This window comes from Symsagittifera roscoffensis, chromosome 2, assembly GCF_963678635.1.
Source record: "Symsagittifera roscoffensis chromosome 2, txSymRosc1.1, whole genome shotgun sequence".
Taxonomy (NCBI): domain Eukaryota; kingdom Metazoa; phylum Xenacoelomorpha; order Acoela; family Convolutidae; genus Symsagittifera; species Symsagittifera roscoffensis.
In genome coordinates this window covers 66,863,700-66,881,336 of record NC_087063.1, presented here as the reverse complement: position 1 = coordinate 66,881,336, position 17,637 = coordinate 66,863,700, and the positions used below count along the sequence as shown (strand labels likewise).

General features: G+C 34.2%; 1 protein-coding gene across 13 annotated transcripts in view; it reads right to left on the bottom strand.

Annotated features, from left to right (window-relative positions):
* The window catches only part of LOC134840218 (androglobin-like), a 606,395-nt gene that overhangs the window by 14,403 nt on the left and 574,355 nt on the right, over positions 1–17,637 (bottom strand). For 7 of the 13 annotated variants that reach the window (XM_063855943.1, XM_063855941.1, XM_063855950.1 and 4 more), the window contains 13 exons: positions 12,713–12,857; positions 11,608–11,742; positions 10,876–11,010; positions 10,446–10,674; positions 9,945–10,098; positions 9,331–9,533; positions 8,812–9,008; positions 8,554–8,580; positions 6,379–6,396; positions 5,878–6,002; positions 4,990–5,101; positions 796–822; positions 477–573 (listed from right to left, as the gene is read on the bottom strand). In XM_063855943.1, the coding sequence (XP_063712013.1) occupies positions 477–573; positions 796–822; positions 4,990–5,101; positions 5,878–6,002; positions 6,379–6,396; positions 8,554–8,580; positions 8,812–9,008; positions 9,331–9,533; positions 9,945–10,098; positions 10,446–10,674; positions 10,876–11,010; positions 11,608–11,742; positions 12,713–12,857 (1,604 nt within the window). Of the gene's footprint in view, positions 1–476; positions 574–795; positions 823–4,989; positions 5,102–5,877; positions 6,003–6,378; positions 6,397–8,553; positions 8,581–8,811; positions 9,009–9,330; positions 9,534–9,944; positions 10,099–10,445; positions 10,675–10,875; positions 11,011–11,607; positions 11,743–12,018; positions 12,130–12,712; positions 12,858–17,637 lie in introns of all 13 variants that reach the window. The other 6 variants (XM_063855945.1, XM_063855947.1, XM_063855944.1 and 3 more) reach the window with 6 other exon arrangements.

Sequence of the window (17,637 nt, the reverse complement as noted above, 5' to 3'; positions counted from 1 at the left end):
ATTTTTGGCCGAAATTTTTTAAAAAGTGCCTAAAAATGCGCAGAAAATTTTGTCATATCAGGGTCTTTATAGTGGTTCAGAAAATCAATTTGGTCCGGCCTGCAAATAAAAAGTCGACAAAATTTTCAATTTTTTTTTGAAAACCCGCCCCTTCTCGAGAAATTCCTAGATCCGCGGCTGCCAGTAGCCATTCCCTTATAAAGTTTGCTAATTGAATCGTAAAGCAAACGAAGACGAATATTAGCCTTTGTAATCAACAATAGCTGCTCCTCTAGCTTTGAGGATAAACAATAAAAGTTATCCCTTTTAGCGCAGACGTAGTGAAGGTTGCCCAGCAATCATATGTTTGCCGGTTCGAAATCACATGCACGATGCAACTTACTCGATAATCTCTTGGAAGTTAGCGACATCTTTGTTGAGCTTTCAAATTAAACTTTTGGAATAGGATTATGACTGTTAAATAAAAAAATCCTTACTTTTCCGGCTTGAGATTCTTTGAAGTAGACTGTTTTGCAGATTTTGCCCCACCTGCCGCATTAGAACGAGAGGAGCCTGGTCTTTCGTCAAAATTAGCTAAAACCAGATCTGTGTCAATGAAAATGAACACATCTTAATCTCACAAGACAAGTTACAAGAGGTAATGCAACAAATAAGTTTACCAAAAAAACGAGCTTTTAATTAACCGTTTGAAATTAATGGTTACTGCTCATCGATACGAATGATAGGCAGACATGACAAGTTAACAACAAGTTACTGTGAAACAAACAGTTAATTTGTATTTTTTGTGCTTTTTACCTTCTTCTGGATCCTTTCGGCCGCGTACTAAATTGAAAATGAATTTGAATTTTGCTTAGAGAGCGATTATTAAGATGAACAGAAGAAGATATTCACCAAGAATATAAGAAAACGCAGACAATTTTTATGAATATGAAACAAAATTTTGTATCTTAGAAGGACACAACGAGATCAGCTGACCTCCAAAATTTACAACTATAAAAAGAACGATCCCGATGTTGAAGAGACCCTCTCAGGCGCGGATCTAGGATTTTCTCGAGGGAGCGGGGGGATTTTCAAAACCGTAGCGAAAATTTTGTCAACCTTTTTTAGTTTGGCTAAACTGATATTTAATGAGCTCTCCCAAATCCTTAAAAAGACTCTTCGCCGTAGGCAAATTTTTAAAAAAAACCAACCAAAAGAAGGGGCGTTTTTAGGAACTATTCGGACAATTTTGACCAAAAAAATGCGTTTTTTGGCACGCGCTCCCCCTCAAATTTAGTATATATTGGCACCGTTAGAAAAATTTTAGGATCAGTCAGCCAAAAATGGATAGATATCTCAAGATAGTACAAAAGGAGGACCCTTTGGGTCGGCAGGGGGTGGAATTCGTGAAAAGAGGCGTCCGCCCAACCTACTAACTACGCTACTGGACCCACTTAATCCAGAGAACATGGGAGAACTACTAAAAACGTTGGCTTAAATTATGCCTTTTTGAGTTAGAGAAACTGTCTTCAACACATTTCCCACGCCTTTTCATCATCTTCCTGCTTTTGCATGAACGTGCGAAACCGATATTCATGATGTCTTTTTGGGGAATTATTAAAATATTATTAATTTCGAATAAGTTAACCATTACGAGGCCAAACAGTGCAATGGATAGGCGCGCAATTTGATGAATGTAGGTCCCTAGAGTCCAGAAAAAAGTCTTTAATGTTGTTCCAAAATTTAAGTGGACAAAATTTCCGAGGATTCCGCGCTCAAATAAATGTAACGTAATTTTAGTCGGCACATTAATTTTGTCGCGGATTCCGCAACAAGCAAATATAGCTAGTTCTTTCGGATTCCGCAAATAAAAGCGGATTCCACTTAGATTTTGGGGATGCCGGCAACAATTTGCGGATTCCGTTTACATTTTGCTGATTCAAATTGCAATTTGAAAATTCCGCTTGCAGTTGCAGATTCAGCGTAATTTTACTATACAAAAATTATTGTTTGTGGATTCCACAAACTTTTCCGGATTGGTTGAGGATTCTACAAATTTGCCTGCTTTTGGAGCGATTTTGAGCAAAACAGCGTTTTAGCATCTTGCTGGTGAAATCCAAATTAGCAAAGAAGATCAAAGAAAACTAATAATGTTGCGTATTCCGCAACAAATTTGTTTTCGATCTGTTGTGGAATCCGATTACAGTTCACAAAATACACAGGTAATGAGCCCTGCTCGGAATAAATTGATCTCTTGAACATGCTCGCTTGGATAATGTCCATAATACAATCAATATACGTGAAAAAAGTAATTAATTTCATCGTTTTATTTCATAAAATATGATTTTCATTCAGTAACATACATCGTTCAGGAGCAGATTTTTTGCCTAATAAAAATTTTGAAGCTTTTGACCTATTGCAAAAATATTCTTTTACCAGCAAAAAGTTTTTTTTCTTTAGACCGTAAAACTCAGTAAAAACCGAAGCAAAAACAGAAAAAACACAATCAAATCTAAACTCATTGTGTCACTTTTCATCCAGTTTATACAAATTTTAGCGACACTTATTTTAGCAGCACGCTTTTATATAAATCGGTTTAAACCAATTTTAATCTACTCTTTTTCATGCTCATACAATTTATATATTCAGATAGAGAAAATTGGAAATAAAACAACAACATAATATTTTCAAATGACTTTTCGTGTTGATGTTTTGACTGAATAAAAAAACAAATGTGTAACAAATTATGTAACATTTTGGCATCAAAATGAAATGTTTCAAATTGAGTTTTTCAAATTTATGTTTATTTGACTAACAAAAATGCATCAAGAACGTTGATAATGGGACTGCATATGAAAAAAGTTATTACTTTTCATCACCGCGGAACCCTTAGATTTGCAAAATTTAAAAAGATTCCCTGTAACTCAATAGTTTGCGGTGACTGCTTTCTGGCGCACTGTTGGAGATTTCTCTTGATTACAGATTTTTGGTCAAGTTTCGAAACAAAAGCACTAGTTAAGTCTAATCCAATTTGTTGACATTTTGATGGGTTTTGATTCAGATCAAATAAATTCAAATTTTTTAGGCTATGGACTCAATTTTTTCTTACCGTTTGTACCAATTTTAAATCAATTTAGGCAAGAGAAAGAACACCAAAAATTGAGTTTTATACTGTATAATAGCAGTATAAAAGTCGATTTTAACTTCAAGTTTCTCAGTGCAGAAGAAAACAACCCCAACGATTTTTTTACATCATGTAATATATTATACATCTTTATCGATCGAGACGGAAAAAACCTAGCTTTGTATGTGAGTGTAATTGATAAACGTAGCATTGATTGGATTCACGGAATCTACTAACTGATTTTCAGAACAAAAAAGCTTAAATTTTTGAACCGGTATGTAGAATGGAGGCATTTTAATGAAGCGCTGAAGAGTATAGAATTCCTTTATAAGACTAATTTAATCTTATGGCAGGTCTGGAAAATTTAACATTTATCTTTTATCACCAAAAAAATATGAGCATAGTTATGAATCTACAAAACATGCAAACCACCATTAGAAAAGTGCAAATCTGATATTAAAACTTTGTATTCTCATTTTAAGTTAACTTTGAAATCCCAGTTAATGCTGTAGGCACCTGTTTGATACTTATTTAATTTGTTGTACTGATAGTGTTGAATATGTAGTTTTGAAAATTCAAAAAGTGGGTTTCAATCAAAATCTTCATTATTTTTCTAATTAAATAAAAATATTTTTTTTTGAAGAAAAAGCTATTTTCCCAAAAATGTAGCATTTTTCTGACAAATTGAAAGGCGTAGCCGCTTATGCACCGAAGCTTCCCACAACCTGTTGCTTCGATGAAACCTTTGATATCAAACAACTTTTTTGTTAGAAAATTTGGACGACGCCGCTTATACAGAAGAGCTTCGATCAATCCTTTTTTTATTGAGCTTAAAATCTAGGATTTGGGATGATAGTTTTCGAGACAAGTCAAAGAAGTTTGAAAAAAAAACGGTCCAAAATCAAATTTTGACTATTCCGAGTGCTATAAAATTTTGAGTAAAAAAGGGCGTAACTTTTATATACAGAAAAACTGTTCTTTCGTTTGAGCTCAAATCTCTGGGGGGGGGGGGTAGTTTAGGAGAAAAAGCAAAAAGTTCCAAAAAATTGAGAAATATTTGACTTTAGCCAAGATCATAACTTTTTATGGAAAAAACTTAGGCAAAATTATCTATGTGTGGGATCTTCAAAAAGCTTTTCTTTTGATTGAAACAAAAATTTCAGATATGGGAGGGTAGTTTTTGAGAAAAACTTCAAAAACGTAAAAAAAACAAAAACTTGAATTTTCTGAAGACCATAATTTTTTCTGTAAAAAATCTTGGATGTAGCCGTTTATTCAGAGGAACTTTCCAACTTCCGTTCTATCCATTGAATTCAAAATCACAGATTCGAGTGGGCAATTTTTGAGCAAATCAAAAAAAAATCCAAAAATAGCGGTCAAAAATAGACTTTAAAAAAAAGAAGTCTGTAGAAAGTGGGATAAAATAAAAAAAAGAGAGACTAGGGGATTATTATACAGGCACTCAAGGAAGTAGGCGGACATTCCATTGGTACTACTTATTATGAAAATAGGTTTTTGAGTAGTTTTTGAGAAAAATTAAAACTTTTGAGAAAAGAGAAAATTTTTTCCAAAGCGCCACAGAAAATAAAATTGAAAAAAAAAAAAAAATAAAAACCCGATCTCATACATTTTCATAATACCTGTTTTAACAAACAGTAGTTTCAACCTTATTCAGCTGACCCAATTTGAATTACTACTATAGTATCATCGCATATCGCCGACTTAGTAAGCTTTTTCCCTTATTTTACCAAGTAAAAACTTTCACCCCTATAAAATACTACTTCGCCATTGAAATTTTGCACATTGAAACGAATCCAAGTTTTCGAGTAAATGAGGAAAAAGTAGCAAAATTAAGTAAAATTTTTGTAAAAAAACATCAGCAATACCTTTCATTTCTTCTTTCTCCTGTTCCTTGAGCATGGCCACGTGCGCCCATGCAGATTGGGAGATGGGCCATGATTTGCGCAACACACGCGCCTGGATAATGTACTTGTGTGGCTAAACAGAAAAAGAACACATTCTTAGCTAGAATCCAGAAGCAGATTGAGAGATATGACATCACCGGAGACTATTCTGATGGCATAGAAGATGTCTTGAGGGATTTTTCTGACATCCCCTTTAAATAATGCAAAGTCAGTTAGCTGACACTAGAATAATTATAATTTTTTCCAAACTGCAAATTAAACATAGCCAACAGATTAACGAAAAAAACTGAACTTTCGGAAATAGAAAAAGCAAATTCGGAAAAAATTTTAACTCTGGATTTCTAAGGAAAAAATCAGCTTAATAAAACAAACCAAACTGAAGAAAATTTGATCAATAGGCAAAATTTTCAATCAATTAGGAAATCTTAATAACAAAAAAATTGAAAAAAAATATACAAGAATTTTGAAGGGGAGCGCGTGCCGAAAATACCGCAATTTTTTTATTAAATTTTTCTAAAAGTGCCAAAAACGGCTTTTTTGACCCATTTTTTCAACAATTAGCCTGCAAAATAGGGTCTTTTGGTGTCAAAATAGGGTCTTTTTGTGTTCTGGGAGTGCTCAAAAAATCATTTTGATCATCGACCAAAAAAAAGGTCGGGGAAGTTAAAAATTCGAAATTTGCCCGGAGAAAAAACAACCCGAGCTCAAATACTCCGTCAAAAGTCTTCAAAATTCTGAACAAAAAAAACCAGCCCCAGCATAATTAATTCGTCACTTTCTTTAACATTCAGAACAATTATCAAGGTTGCCCAGATAGCGCAGCATGTTTTTTTAATTTTTAACTCTCGCCTTTGTTTCCGGCTCCGCTTCTTTCTCAGCGGGAGCTGATTGGTCCGCCGCAATCTGCACTTCGGTCGCCTTCTTGTTTGCACTCGCTTTTCTATCTCCCGACACTGAACGTTTAGTCTTCGACGCTGAAAAATACAAACCAAATATTTAATTAATGAAACCAAATTTTCTTGATTATTTCGCGGATAAGCACGCAAACAAGCAACTCGACCACAGTGAGCTTTTCTCGGGCATTATTTTGCATATAAAAGATTTTTGTACAAAAATTCGGATAGACAGAATTACTTAAAACAATCAAAAAGAAAAATTTGTTGATTTCGAAGAAAATTTGATTTAATATTTCAAATTTGTAAACTTGAAAAATAATTATGTCTGCAAATTAAAACTTTCTAGAGTAGGTTATTTGTTCTTTCAAATTCATTCTGACTATTCTAACTTTTTACAACTCTATAATCATGCCAATGATTGGTGTCTTTGGATCTAGTGTGCAAGCTAACAAACCATTTTTAGGATCCACGGCTGAAAGAAAACAACAAAATACAATATTTGTTACTAGATATTTGTACATCATCAACACTAAAAATTGTGTTAAAATCAGTTGTTTAATTCAAGGTGTTAATGAGTGCTCAACAAAATTATTGGAATTGTTTTCGGATAAAATTAAATTCTTAAAACGGGACGAAGTGAGGTTTTAAAGGAAAACAAATTAAACAGCATTCAACATGGGCAGGCAATTAAAAAATTATTGTAACTTAGAAGAAAACAGAAAAAAATTCAATACAAGGATGTAAGACAAGGGCTGTTTTACTTAAGAAATATCAGAGAAATTACGCAAGAATCAAAAATGGAAGGAAAGAAAAGTTGAACAAGGATAGCCGATTACTGTGCATTTGGCACAGAATATTCCGATCATGGTCTTTGAAAAACTACAATTTTTTCAAATTAGTGTAAAATTTTCTGCGTTGTGTGAACAAATGATCTGACGTGAGACAATTAAATAAGCATACTCGACAGTCATAGTAATATAAGCAAACAGGACAAGAGAATTTGAAGAAAAATTACTAGAAAAACAATTCAAAAAATTTAAAATTTTTTTTTTAAAATTCAAATTTTTTCTCATTTTTTTTGCAAAAAAACTATTTACAGTTTTGAAGTTTTTGATTCTCAAAATTGCATCAGAAGGTCAAAATCAAATTTCAATTGAGTAAATTTGAAATTAAGCATAAATAAGATATTGTATACTGCCTAAATTAAGCGTAAATAAACGTGCTCGCTCATTTTTACTCGCTCGATTTTAACGAAAAATCAAAACGGAATTTAAACGAAGAAGTTCAGACCGATTTTCTCGATACGGGAAAACTTTTCTCAAATTTTTCAAGAATGTTCGAGTCACGACTGAAAGAGCTTTAATAAGATATATCACTCAGCTCACTCCGATGATTCTTTGTGGTAGCTAATTTTGCGTAAAAAAAAGAAAAAAAAACTAAAACAAACCCGAATACAAAGTTTCTCTCCATTTTCAAATGGTCGGAACAACAAAGATAGCCGGTTAATGTGCTACTAGCAAAGAATGTTCGGACCATAGTCTTAAAAATTACAACCAAAATGTTTTTTCAATTTAAAGGCGTTTTTTTTCGGCGTGTTGTGATAAAAGGAGCTGAACAAAAAAACTATTACGAAGCTGAACAAAGGAGCTGAACAAAAAGATTAGGAAAATTTGACAGTAATAACAATAAGCAAAATCAAAATCAATTGTTGTGGAAAAATGACTAGAAAACCGAATAAAAATTGCGAAAAATGTTTTCATTTTTATTGCAAGTTTTTTATTTCAAAAAGGCGCTGAAATACTCGAAAAAACTAATGTTATTCAAGTAAATTTAAGTTTTTGCGTATTAAATTAAGCTATTGAAAGCTTTTAGGTCATTAAAATAAGCTATTGCAAGCCTGCTCGCTCGCTGTATTTGCTGGAATTAAGACAGAAAACCAAAACTTTCAAATCGGTTTTTCTCGACACTGGGAAAACTTTTTGCCATTTTATTGTTATTTGAATCACGACTGTAAGGACGTTGATACGATATATCACTTAATTCTCCGATGATCATTTGTGACAGCTGATTGCGAGCGGAAATAAAAAAACTAAAACATACCTGAATATAAAGTTCCTCCCAATTTTTCAAATGATCGGAACAAAAAAACTAAAACACACCAGAATACAAAGTTCCTTCCCATTTTTCAAACGGTTGTCGGAACAACAAGCTTTTGTATCTCCTATTATCAACAATTTAAGAATTTCAAGGAACTACTAAATTTCAAAATTTCCATTAGCTCATCAAAAAGGCGCTAGAATTTGTAAAGATAAATAGTTGTATTGAAGACACGTTGGATCTACGCGGTCAATTTTTGAGTGCATAGGTATTAAGAAACTGAAAAACTTTCAAAACGATTTTTCATTACAAATTCAGGAAAATTTCGAAAATTTCCGGCACAAATCGAATGGAATTCAGAATCAAATTTCTAATTTTATTTCTTAGAGGTTGCAACAGAAATAAACTTATCAACAATCTGCTGATAATTTGGTAACTTTTCACCAACGATACAAATTATAACTAAACATGACAAATTAACAAAAAGTTACTGTGAAGCAAACAGTTACATTTTATTTTTTGTGCCTTTTACCTTCGTCGGGGTCCTTTCGGTCTACCACTAAATCAAAAAGAAATGAGGACTTTTTCTTCTAAAAAAGTAATTAACCTGAAAAAAAAATGTTCGTGAACATTAACTTACTCACTTAAAAGCCCTCGGTTGAATCTGTTATCACAAATACAAATAATGAGGCAACTACAAGATTAATTTTGCACATTTGCGAGGGTTCTAAAATGGATTCAATTGGATAATCAAGCTATAGTTAGAAAGATTCGGATCTCGATGACTCACATGCGCCCCTGCTTCCGCCAGACGAAGAGGAAGAGTCACTGTGGAATATAAATGCAGGAAGGACAGTGTGTCCCTTTCCTCTGGACGACAACAACACCTGCTCGTGGTCCAGGATCTCCAGTTCAATGTACACATCTGATTTGGAAGTCTGCAGCTGGAAACTCAACAGGTGGTCTTCTGTCACCTTCACCGAGTACCTAGAATGGAAAACAGAGAAATCGGTCTACATCAGTTACAATGGATGGGGGGTTACTGTTATCGATATATTTTGGGATGGCAAACTCTGATTGCACATAAGAAATTATTTTATTACGAGGAAGATGTTGATATTTATGAAGAAAAATTTCTTGAAAAACTTATGGAGAAAAACATTTTTAGACAGAAAACTCATAGCAAAAATTTGGATCAAATGTTGCGTTTTGGATCAGACTTTGATATTAACGATCAATTGTTTTATGAACTTTGTTTTCAAAATTTATATGAAAATAGACTCAAAATTTCTCTTCGCAATTCTGTTACCTGAATACAATGTTCTTCTCATTTGGCACGTAGTAGTCTTTAATTTCCCTGGTGAAGAAACTCGAGTTCAGATTGGAGTTCACCTCCCCTGCACCAATTGGGGTGGGAAGGGGGGCCTGGTTGCCAATCAGCCGCATCCTCCATCGTCCATTAGCCACTGGGAGGTCGGTGGTTCTGGCCTCACAGAAGAACGTGTAGCCCTTCTGGAACAGGGCACAAAAGGAAATAGTTATTTAGTTTTCAAAAGCTTGTTTAAAAGGGGTCGCGCAAAACTCAATCCTTTAAAACTTTGCTTAGCCCAGTGAAAATCAAAATTTTTACATCAATGAAGAAAATTGAAAATTGACCGACAAAAAGATTTCGAAAAAAGTCTATAGTGTTCAAAAAACCGCTTTTTTCCAGGTGTTTTTTTAAACAAACGCACCCTTTATATACATTGAGCTTTTGACTTTCTGTGCCATTCGAATTTATACAGACCCTAATTAACTAATAATTTCTGCTAATTGTGTACTTTATGGGAAAAAGTTACGCTTGCACTCGCATCAAAAACTTACTCACTAAGACCGTACTTAAAAAAATAAAACAATGGACAATTTCGTTGACATCGAACATGCCTGGTTTTTAGTGAAAGTGTATGGTGCGACACGCATGAACACTTTGGGTATCTCTTTGCCTGTATCGTTGTCCACCACTCTGAGGAAGGCGGTATGAATGGAGGAGGTCAGTTTGGGTACCAGCAAAACGGGGTCTTCCACTGTGAACACCGATCTGTAGAGAAAAAAGGGTGTTTTAAATTCGTTAATTTTTGCAATTAAACTTTGAAAAAGCGAGAATCCAAATTCAAATTGCTGCGAATATTTTTTGAAAAACGATTATTCGTTTCAAAATCCGAGCATTTTGGTTTTCAAGAAGCTCCGAAATTATATACTTCACCGAAAGTTACAATTAAAATTGTTCTACAACTATTTACTTGGGTTAAACTTGGACCAATTTACACAATTCACACTGGCTTCTCATCATTAAAAATCACAACGATGAAGGAAAAGAAACCTTATTTGAGGCGACTCTGGAAGAAGAATATATTTTTTATATTTGAAACATACAGTGTCACTGACCTGAACAGGACAAACCACGTGGACGAAGTCTGCTCTCCGAACTGGCCAGTGTAATCTGCATATGCTATCTTGGTCCACTCATCCGAGGAGAACGGGAACCTCTGCAGCTGAGTTGGATCCAGTCGGAACATGGCCCTGAGAAGGGTGAGGCCACAGGTGTCCATGTTGTTCTCAAGGAATGACCATACTTTTTGGAGTTGTTCACGTGCTTTGTTGTGTTCAGTGGAACCTGCAAAAAGGATTCGTGAAAAGCAGTCTGAGAACATTTTAGCATGCTGAACTTTTTGGTGGTTGTTATTTAAAATATTTCATTTGCATTTTGCTTGAGCTTTAAGTTTTTCTACAAATGAGAAATTTATTGGAGCTTGTTTCGAGACAAAAATGGGCCTTAAAAACTTTTGTCGACGAACTCGCCGAATTTTCAACATACCAATTTCCCTGGACGCAATCACAGCCCTAGTGTAGAATCCCTTCCAGGCACTCTGAATCGTAGAAACAGAGCCCAGTTCTTCATCTGTGGGATCTCTCTCTTTCCAGATATCCAGGGCACTGGTGGTCGATTTACCTGCAATGAGTCAAAAGCTCAGAGAAAATGGCAGTCGAAGTTAAGGTTTTCTTAGCTAAATGCTTTTAGAATCAAATGACTTTTCTAGTGGCACATGAAAACTTTAACTTCTTTCAACTGTTTCGACTAGTTTCAAATATCAACAGATGAATAATGAAAAAACGACCCAATAGATAACATTGACAATGTTTTCAAAGTTTAGAGGTGAGATCAGATTTGAAGTTTTTTCAGATTTGGAACAGCGACAGTTTGAAGAGGAGACACCGGGTACCTCAGATTTGTCTGACATCGCCCTGCAATTTGAGGATTTTGTAAGTTAATTAAGAAAATCGAATAACTATGCGATGCCGTAGCTCATACACAAGTATCAAAACGAGCATTTTTATGAGTTTAGACAACGACTTTGTCTAACTGCGAACTTTTGTTAGTTTTCAGATTATTTAGCTATAGAAAAATTCAGCCAAACTCTCCAAAAGAAACTTCCGTAAGAAAGTTTTTTTTTCAGTTTTCTTCAATTTACAATCACGGTTAAATATTCTACGTTAGCAGTTATTTAAGTTAGTAGTTAATTATGCGCATAATCAAACTTAGGGTTACCCAGTTGAAACAACGGGGAGGATAATGAGGGCGCGGACGAAACACTTATTTTCTTCAAATGAGGCACATTATGGCCAAATTTAAACACCGATGATTTCCTCGGAGTTCGAGGAAGTTGGTTAGCACGCGCTGATTCTGAAATTGCATCAAACCAGAAAATTAAATTCTTCTTTAAGCCAAAGTCAAATATTCACAAAAACATTATATTAGCTGTGTAAAAAATAAGCTTCTGTTAGTTTGCACGCGATTCGCAAACAAGCGCTGATGAGATCTAAAAAAACAATATGGTAAAGTTTAGTTCTGTCTTAAGCCGATTTTAGTATTAGCGATTAATTTTTAGCGTTTGCTTTGGTGAGCCGATATTTTAAGATCGGTTTTGCAACTCGTAGGGTACAGACACACGCTGTCAACCTTGATCGGCAGCGGGCGCGGTGGCTCCCTTGCCTCCGGCCTTGGATTCTTTTTTGCCGTCCTTTTTGTTTCCGGTTTGTGGCGGAGGCGGGGCAGGCTCCCCTTCATCATCTGATTAATTGACAAAGTTGATCTGACATAAGACATTCAATTTCATGTATGAGTTTATACAAAAACAAATGGCATGGAACCTTTTTTCATCTGGAAAAAAATAGCTGAGTCATTACCATTTGTATTGATGGTTTAAATTTTCAATTTATTGTTACTGCATGGCAATAATTGTTTCACAGGTTAAACTAATTAATAATTCTTAATTATTAACTTCCCATAAACTGTGATATGGCCGCGAGAAACTTCTAGAATGAGTGAACTAAATGATTTGAAAAACTGTAAAATTCGCAGCTTTGTGAAACCTTTGCGTGCAACTTGCCTTTCAATGGATCTAAAAAATATATTGAATTTCAAATACGGAAGAATTACGAGACCAGACCCATTTTGAAGGGAATTTACTGTACTACAAAATGACACGGGCAGCGATGATGATTTCTTACTTTTCGAACGAACGGAAGTCTTTGACCTTTGTGAGGTCATGGCTAAATAAAACAACTTTTTCAACACATGAATCAGAACACCTGATTTTTTATAACAAGCAGTGATTGAAGCATGAACACAGAATATCAAAGGAGTATTTTACCAGGGTTCTTCCTGCCGACAGCCGCTTCCATAACAGACTCAGTTTGAAGGTCACATGTCAAACATCTGAGACCAAAGACAGCATCAGAGGTCAAAGCATCGCCCATCAGGTCACCAACTGTCATGTAAAATGCCTTGCGGAACACCTTTAAAAAAATTGTTGCAATAAAAAAATTTTCTCTTCTAGCTATGATGTACTACTGGACACTCTCGGCTCTACGTTTGATTAATAACATGGTAGCTCGCAAATCCAAACTTTTTGAGATCCCATCTAAATGAATAATTTTTAAACATGAATTATCATTAAACCGATTGCATTTAGTAATATTGCATCATAAACGTAAAAAAGATAAGACTGCTTGTATCAAGGAAACGTTTCAAATGCTCCCGGATGCCGTTTACCTTGTCTCGGATAACTTTTGTCGAGAGAAAATTTTGATAGAGCAGTAAAAATTAAAATTAGAAACGTTTTGTCCGTTTTTTTTGCCACACCTTCCCACAGCCAACACCGAGTACTAGTTTGAGTCTTTTAAGAGAAAAATGATCACTTAGTCGCTTGCAATCACTGAATTGACTATAAATTTGTAGGTTGAATAATTCGCCGCGGTTAAACAACGCGCTCTTACGCGTTGAGCAACATAGACAAATTCAAAAAAGCGCGCATAATTATAATTAGCCTAAAACTTGGCCATTTTTAACCCCCAGAACTTAACCGAAAAAAATCTCAACTGAAAACTCTTTGAACTCGGGAAATCGTCATTTTTAGTGAAAAACAAAAAATCTGTTGAAAACTTCTATTTCAATCGCCGAAATTGATCAGATAAAAACTCAAAAAAAAAACCGTTTGCTGAGCAAATCGCAGAGAAATTTGGGACTACAGTTATTTAAACAAAGCAAAAGCAATAAGAAAACAAGGATAGCCGATTACTGTGCAAGTAGCACAGAATGTTCCGACCAAAGTCTTATAAAAAACAACAAAGAATATTCAATTTATTGTCGTTTTTTTTCGACGTGGTGCGATAAAAGGAGCTGAAAAAAAATGGAGATTAGGTAAATTCGACAGTCATAGTAAAATAAGCAAAATGAAAAAACAATTTTTGTAGAAAAATTACTTGAAAACAAATTTCCTGAAACACTCACAGTAAACTAACGTTTCTCAAGTAAAACTAAGTTCTTACGTTTTAGATTAAGTTTTTCAGCAATTAAAACAAGACTGCTCGCTCGCTTTATTCGCTCGAAACAAATTGAAAAACTAAAAATTTCAAAATTTCAAAGATGATTATTTGTGGTAGCTGATTTTGCGTGGAAAACAAAAAGAAAAAAACTAAAACACACCCGAATACAAAGTTACTCCCCATTTTCTATGTTCGGAACAATAAAAATTCTTTTTTCCTATTAGTAGGCGGGGGTGGGATGAATTACAGATTGAGGAAGTAATTATAGCTAAAACGATTCAAAAGGCCTAAAAAATGCAGAAAAAAAGAACAAAACTGCTCGTATCAGGGCGAAGCCCTGAATGTTCCGACTGCCTTTTAAAATTTGTGGAGCAGCAGTAATAACATAAAAAAATTAAATGAAATAAAATAAAATGAAATTTTTTTTTTCAAATTTGAAATTTTTTATGAAAATCATACCCCCAAACGCCATATAAAGTACAAAAAGAGAGATTTAAATAACACTCCGCTTACGCGTTAATAGCGCGAATTATATCGCGCGTTAATTGTCCCAAATTGGTCAAAATGGCAATCTTTAAACCCTCATAAATTTACGAAAAATGATCACAGGTGAAATATTTTTTCAAATTTAAGCTCAGGACACCAATAACTTTTGAATGATATAAAAAATTCCGTCAAAAATGGCTAGTTAAAAAGTCGAAATTTGTCTGAAGAAAAAAAACCCACCCCGAGCACAAATATTCCGTTACTTTCGTATCGAAAGTCAGAACAATAAGATGAAACTCATTCATCTCACTCATTCTTATGAGCAAAACTTAGGAAGTATTGTAGCCAAATGCCCGTTCAGTTTGAAGAAGACAATTCGAGAAAGCCATAAGCTAACATTGAATGTTAATGAGCTAAGCCAAAAACTTTCCCCACCGTCCCCACCCGCTCAAGCAAACAGACGTTAAAACCAATTGTGCTCTTCAAACAAAGCAATGTAAAATGGCCAAGCCGATATGAGATAATTCAATAATTTTGAAGCCTGACATGCATAGCCGGTTACTATGCAAAGTTTTTTCAAATTAACGCCGTAAAAACGGAAAAATTTGTAAAAATTGTTTTCTTTTTTTTTTCATTTTCGAAGTTTTTAATTCATAAATAGGCGATAATTCACAAAATGACGACGCTTTTCTTGCTTAAAAAGAAAAAAATAAGATAACAAACTGAAAGAGGAGTTTTCTGCACGCTCACCTCACTAGCTCGGAATAAAACTAAAAATCAATTTCAAACCAGTTTTTCTCGACACTGAGAAAACTTTTTGAAGTTTTTAATCGTAGTTCAAACTACAGTGCTGATTTAAATTAACCGGACAAAACGCGTTAAACTTGAAATTTAAAACGCATTTTTCTCAAATTGGGTTGAGTTTAGGTGAAAACTTAAGAAGACAAAACTTGCTTAAAATTTCGGCAGAATTAATATGGTGTAATTTGTTTTGCGAAAATTTACCTCGAAAATGGGTCATTTTGGCTTTTCTTAGTTAATCAAAAATTACGCCAGAAAAACCCAGTCGATCACAGACATAATTATATCAAAGTGAGCCCCTTACGTAGCCCAACAAACTTTAAGCAGGATATAATCTCCAAAATATTGTAGAAGTTAATTTATTTTTGTTTGATAGACAAAAAAGGTCGTTTTTACTATATATAATACCAACTTTTTATTTAAAAACTATTTTTAAACAAATTGCAATTTTTTTTGGAGAAAATACCCTTCATAAAGTTTGTTGGGCTGCGTAAGGGGCTCACTTTGATATAATTATGTCTGTGATCGACTGGGTATTTTCGGCGTAATTATTGATTAACTAAGAAAAGCCAAAATGACCCATTTTTGGGGTTAAACTTCGGGCCCGAATTTCGCAAAACAAAATAATTCTGCCAAAATTTTAAGCAAGTTTTGTCTTCACAAGTTTTCACCTAAATTCAACCCAATTTGAGAAAAACGGGTTTTAAATTTCAACTTTAACGCGTTTTGTCCGGTCAATTTAAATCAGCACTGTACTACTGAAAGGGCATGATAAATCAATCAATTTATTCCGATGATTATTTGTGGTACTTGATTTTGCGTTAAAAAAACGGGAACACCTAGATGCAAAGTTCCTCCACACTTTCAAAGTTCGGAAAACATTTTTAAGCTAAAAAGATTAAAAGTAAAAACGGAAAGTGAACAAGTGACACGGCTTAAATCAAAAATCACTTCATTCGTAACATAAGAACAACTTTCAAAATACTCTATTTCATATTAGCTACCTTAATTTGTACAGTTCAAAAGACCGAGAATCAATCCGGAAATTCAGAAAATCAGTGAAATTAACATCAAATTGATGCTGAGAAAAAACCACAATTAACATTAAAATGCAGCTAAAACGGCCAAACTGAACAAAAACCTTAAGCAGAATCATATTGAGTTTTTGAGAAGGAGACCGGAAAAAGAGCCAGTAAGAAACAAGAAGATTAGCGATAAACCAAAAAATAAGAAATCAGCTATGTATGCAGAACGCAATACAAAGGAGGCGAAGCGGAGAGTCACGTCAATTGTGATATAACACACACAAAAAACGACAGCTAACCAAAAAAAATAACACAAGAGCCACTGAATCAGAAAAACTTGAAAATCAAATAAGCAGAACGAAACACGAGACAAACTTGTCGAGAAAAACAATTCCCAGTGTTAAGGGAAAATGAAATCAAATTTTATCCAGTGGTTTCTATGCATACAGTACTTGGGCAGACAAATGTTGCCTTCAAAAAAATGGGCAGAAAAACAAGCTATATTTTAATTTTTTGAAGCTACAAGTTTTTACAACCCTCCTGATGCCAAACAAATGTAAACAAAGTTATGCCCTTCAAATGACGCACTATGAAACGAACCGACATAAAATAGGCCGCAACAATTCAAATCAAAGAAACTTCGAAGCGAAAATTACTCCAAAGGCTATCATACAAAATCAAGCAGGATTAAATCAAAGGGTATTTCAAAAGTAGTGAAAAAAGCCAAAATCAGAAAAAAACCTCAGACCGAAAACTCCGGTAAAAATACGCAAACAAAAGCTAGTGCGATCATTAAATTTTTTCGAGAATTCTTTCTCATATTGAAAAAAAAACATTGACTTCAGGCTGGAATAGAATCCAGCAGCTTGTTCTTCCCAAGCATAGTTGTCAATATGCGCAAAAACAGTCATTGGATTCAAACTTTTAATGAATCAATACATCTCACCTACGAACTCTTCAGTTGGCAAAATTTTCAACCGGAAAAATCTTAATGCCCGATTACAATACCGTTGCTAACCACAAGGGTAAAAAAGTCTGACCAAGATTCGAACTATAAAATTGTGTCGAACAAGACAGATTAGTTACTTATGGGCCTGAAACGAAAAATTCATCTTAAACCAAATCCTAGGTAAAATTGCCATACTTGATTATTTTTACTATTTTGGGAACGGAAAAAATTCCTAGGTTGTAATACCCTAATTAATCGCAAAATGACTATTTTATGCGAATCGGATTCGACAAAAAAACTATTCGTTTTATAACGCATTGCTTGCAAGCTGGCAAGCGTAATTATATTGCAGTATAAAACTTATTTTCATATCAAAACGTTTTCTCATTTTCTTTTCTTTCAGCCAGATGTAAAAAAAAATTCAAATGAATTTTTCATTGGAGCTCAAACTACGCGTTTAAAACACTTGAATACCTTACTTTATCTAATT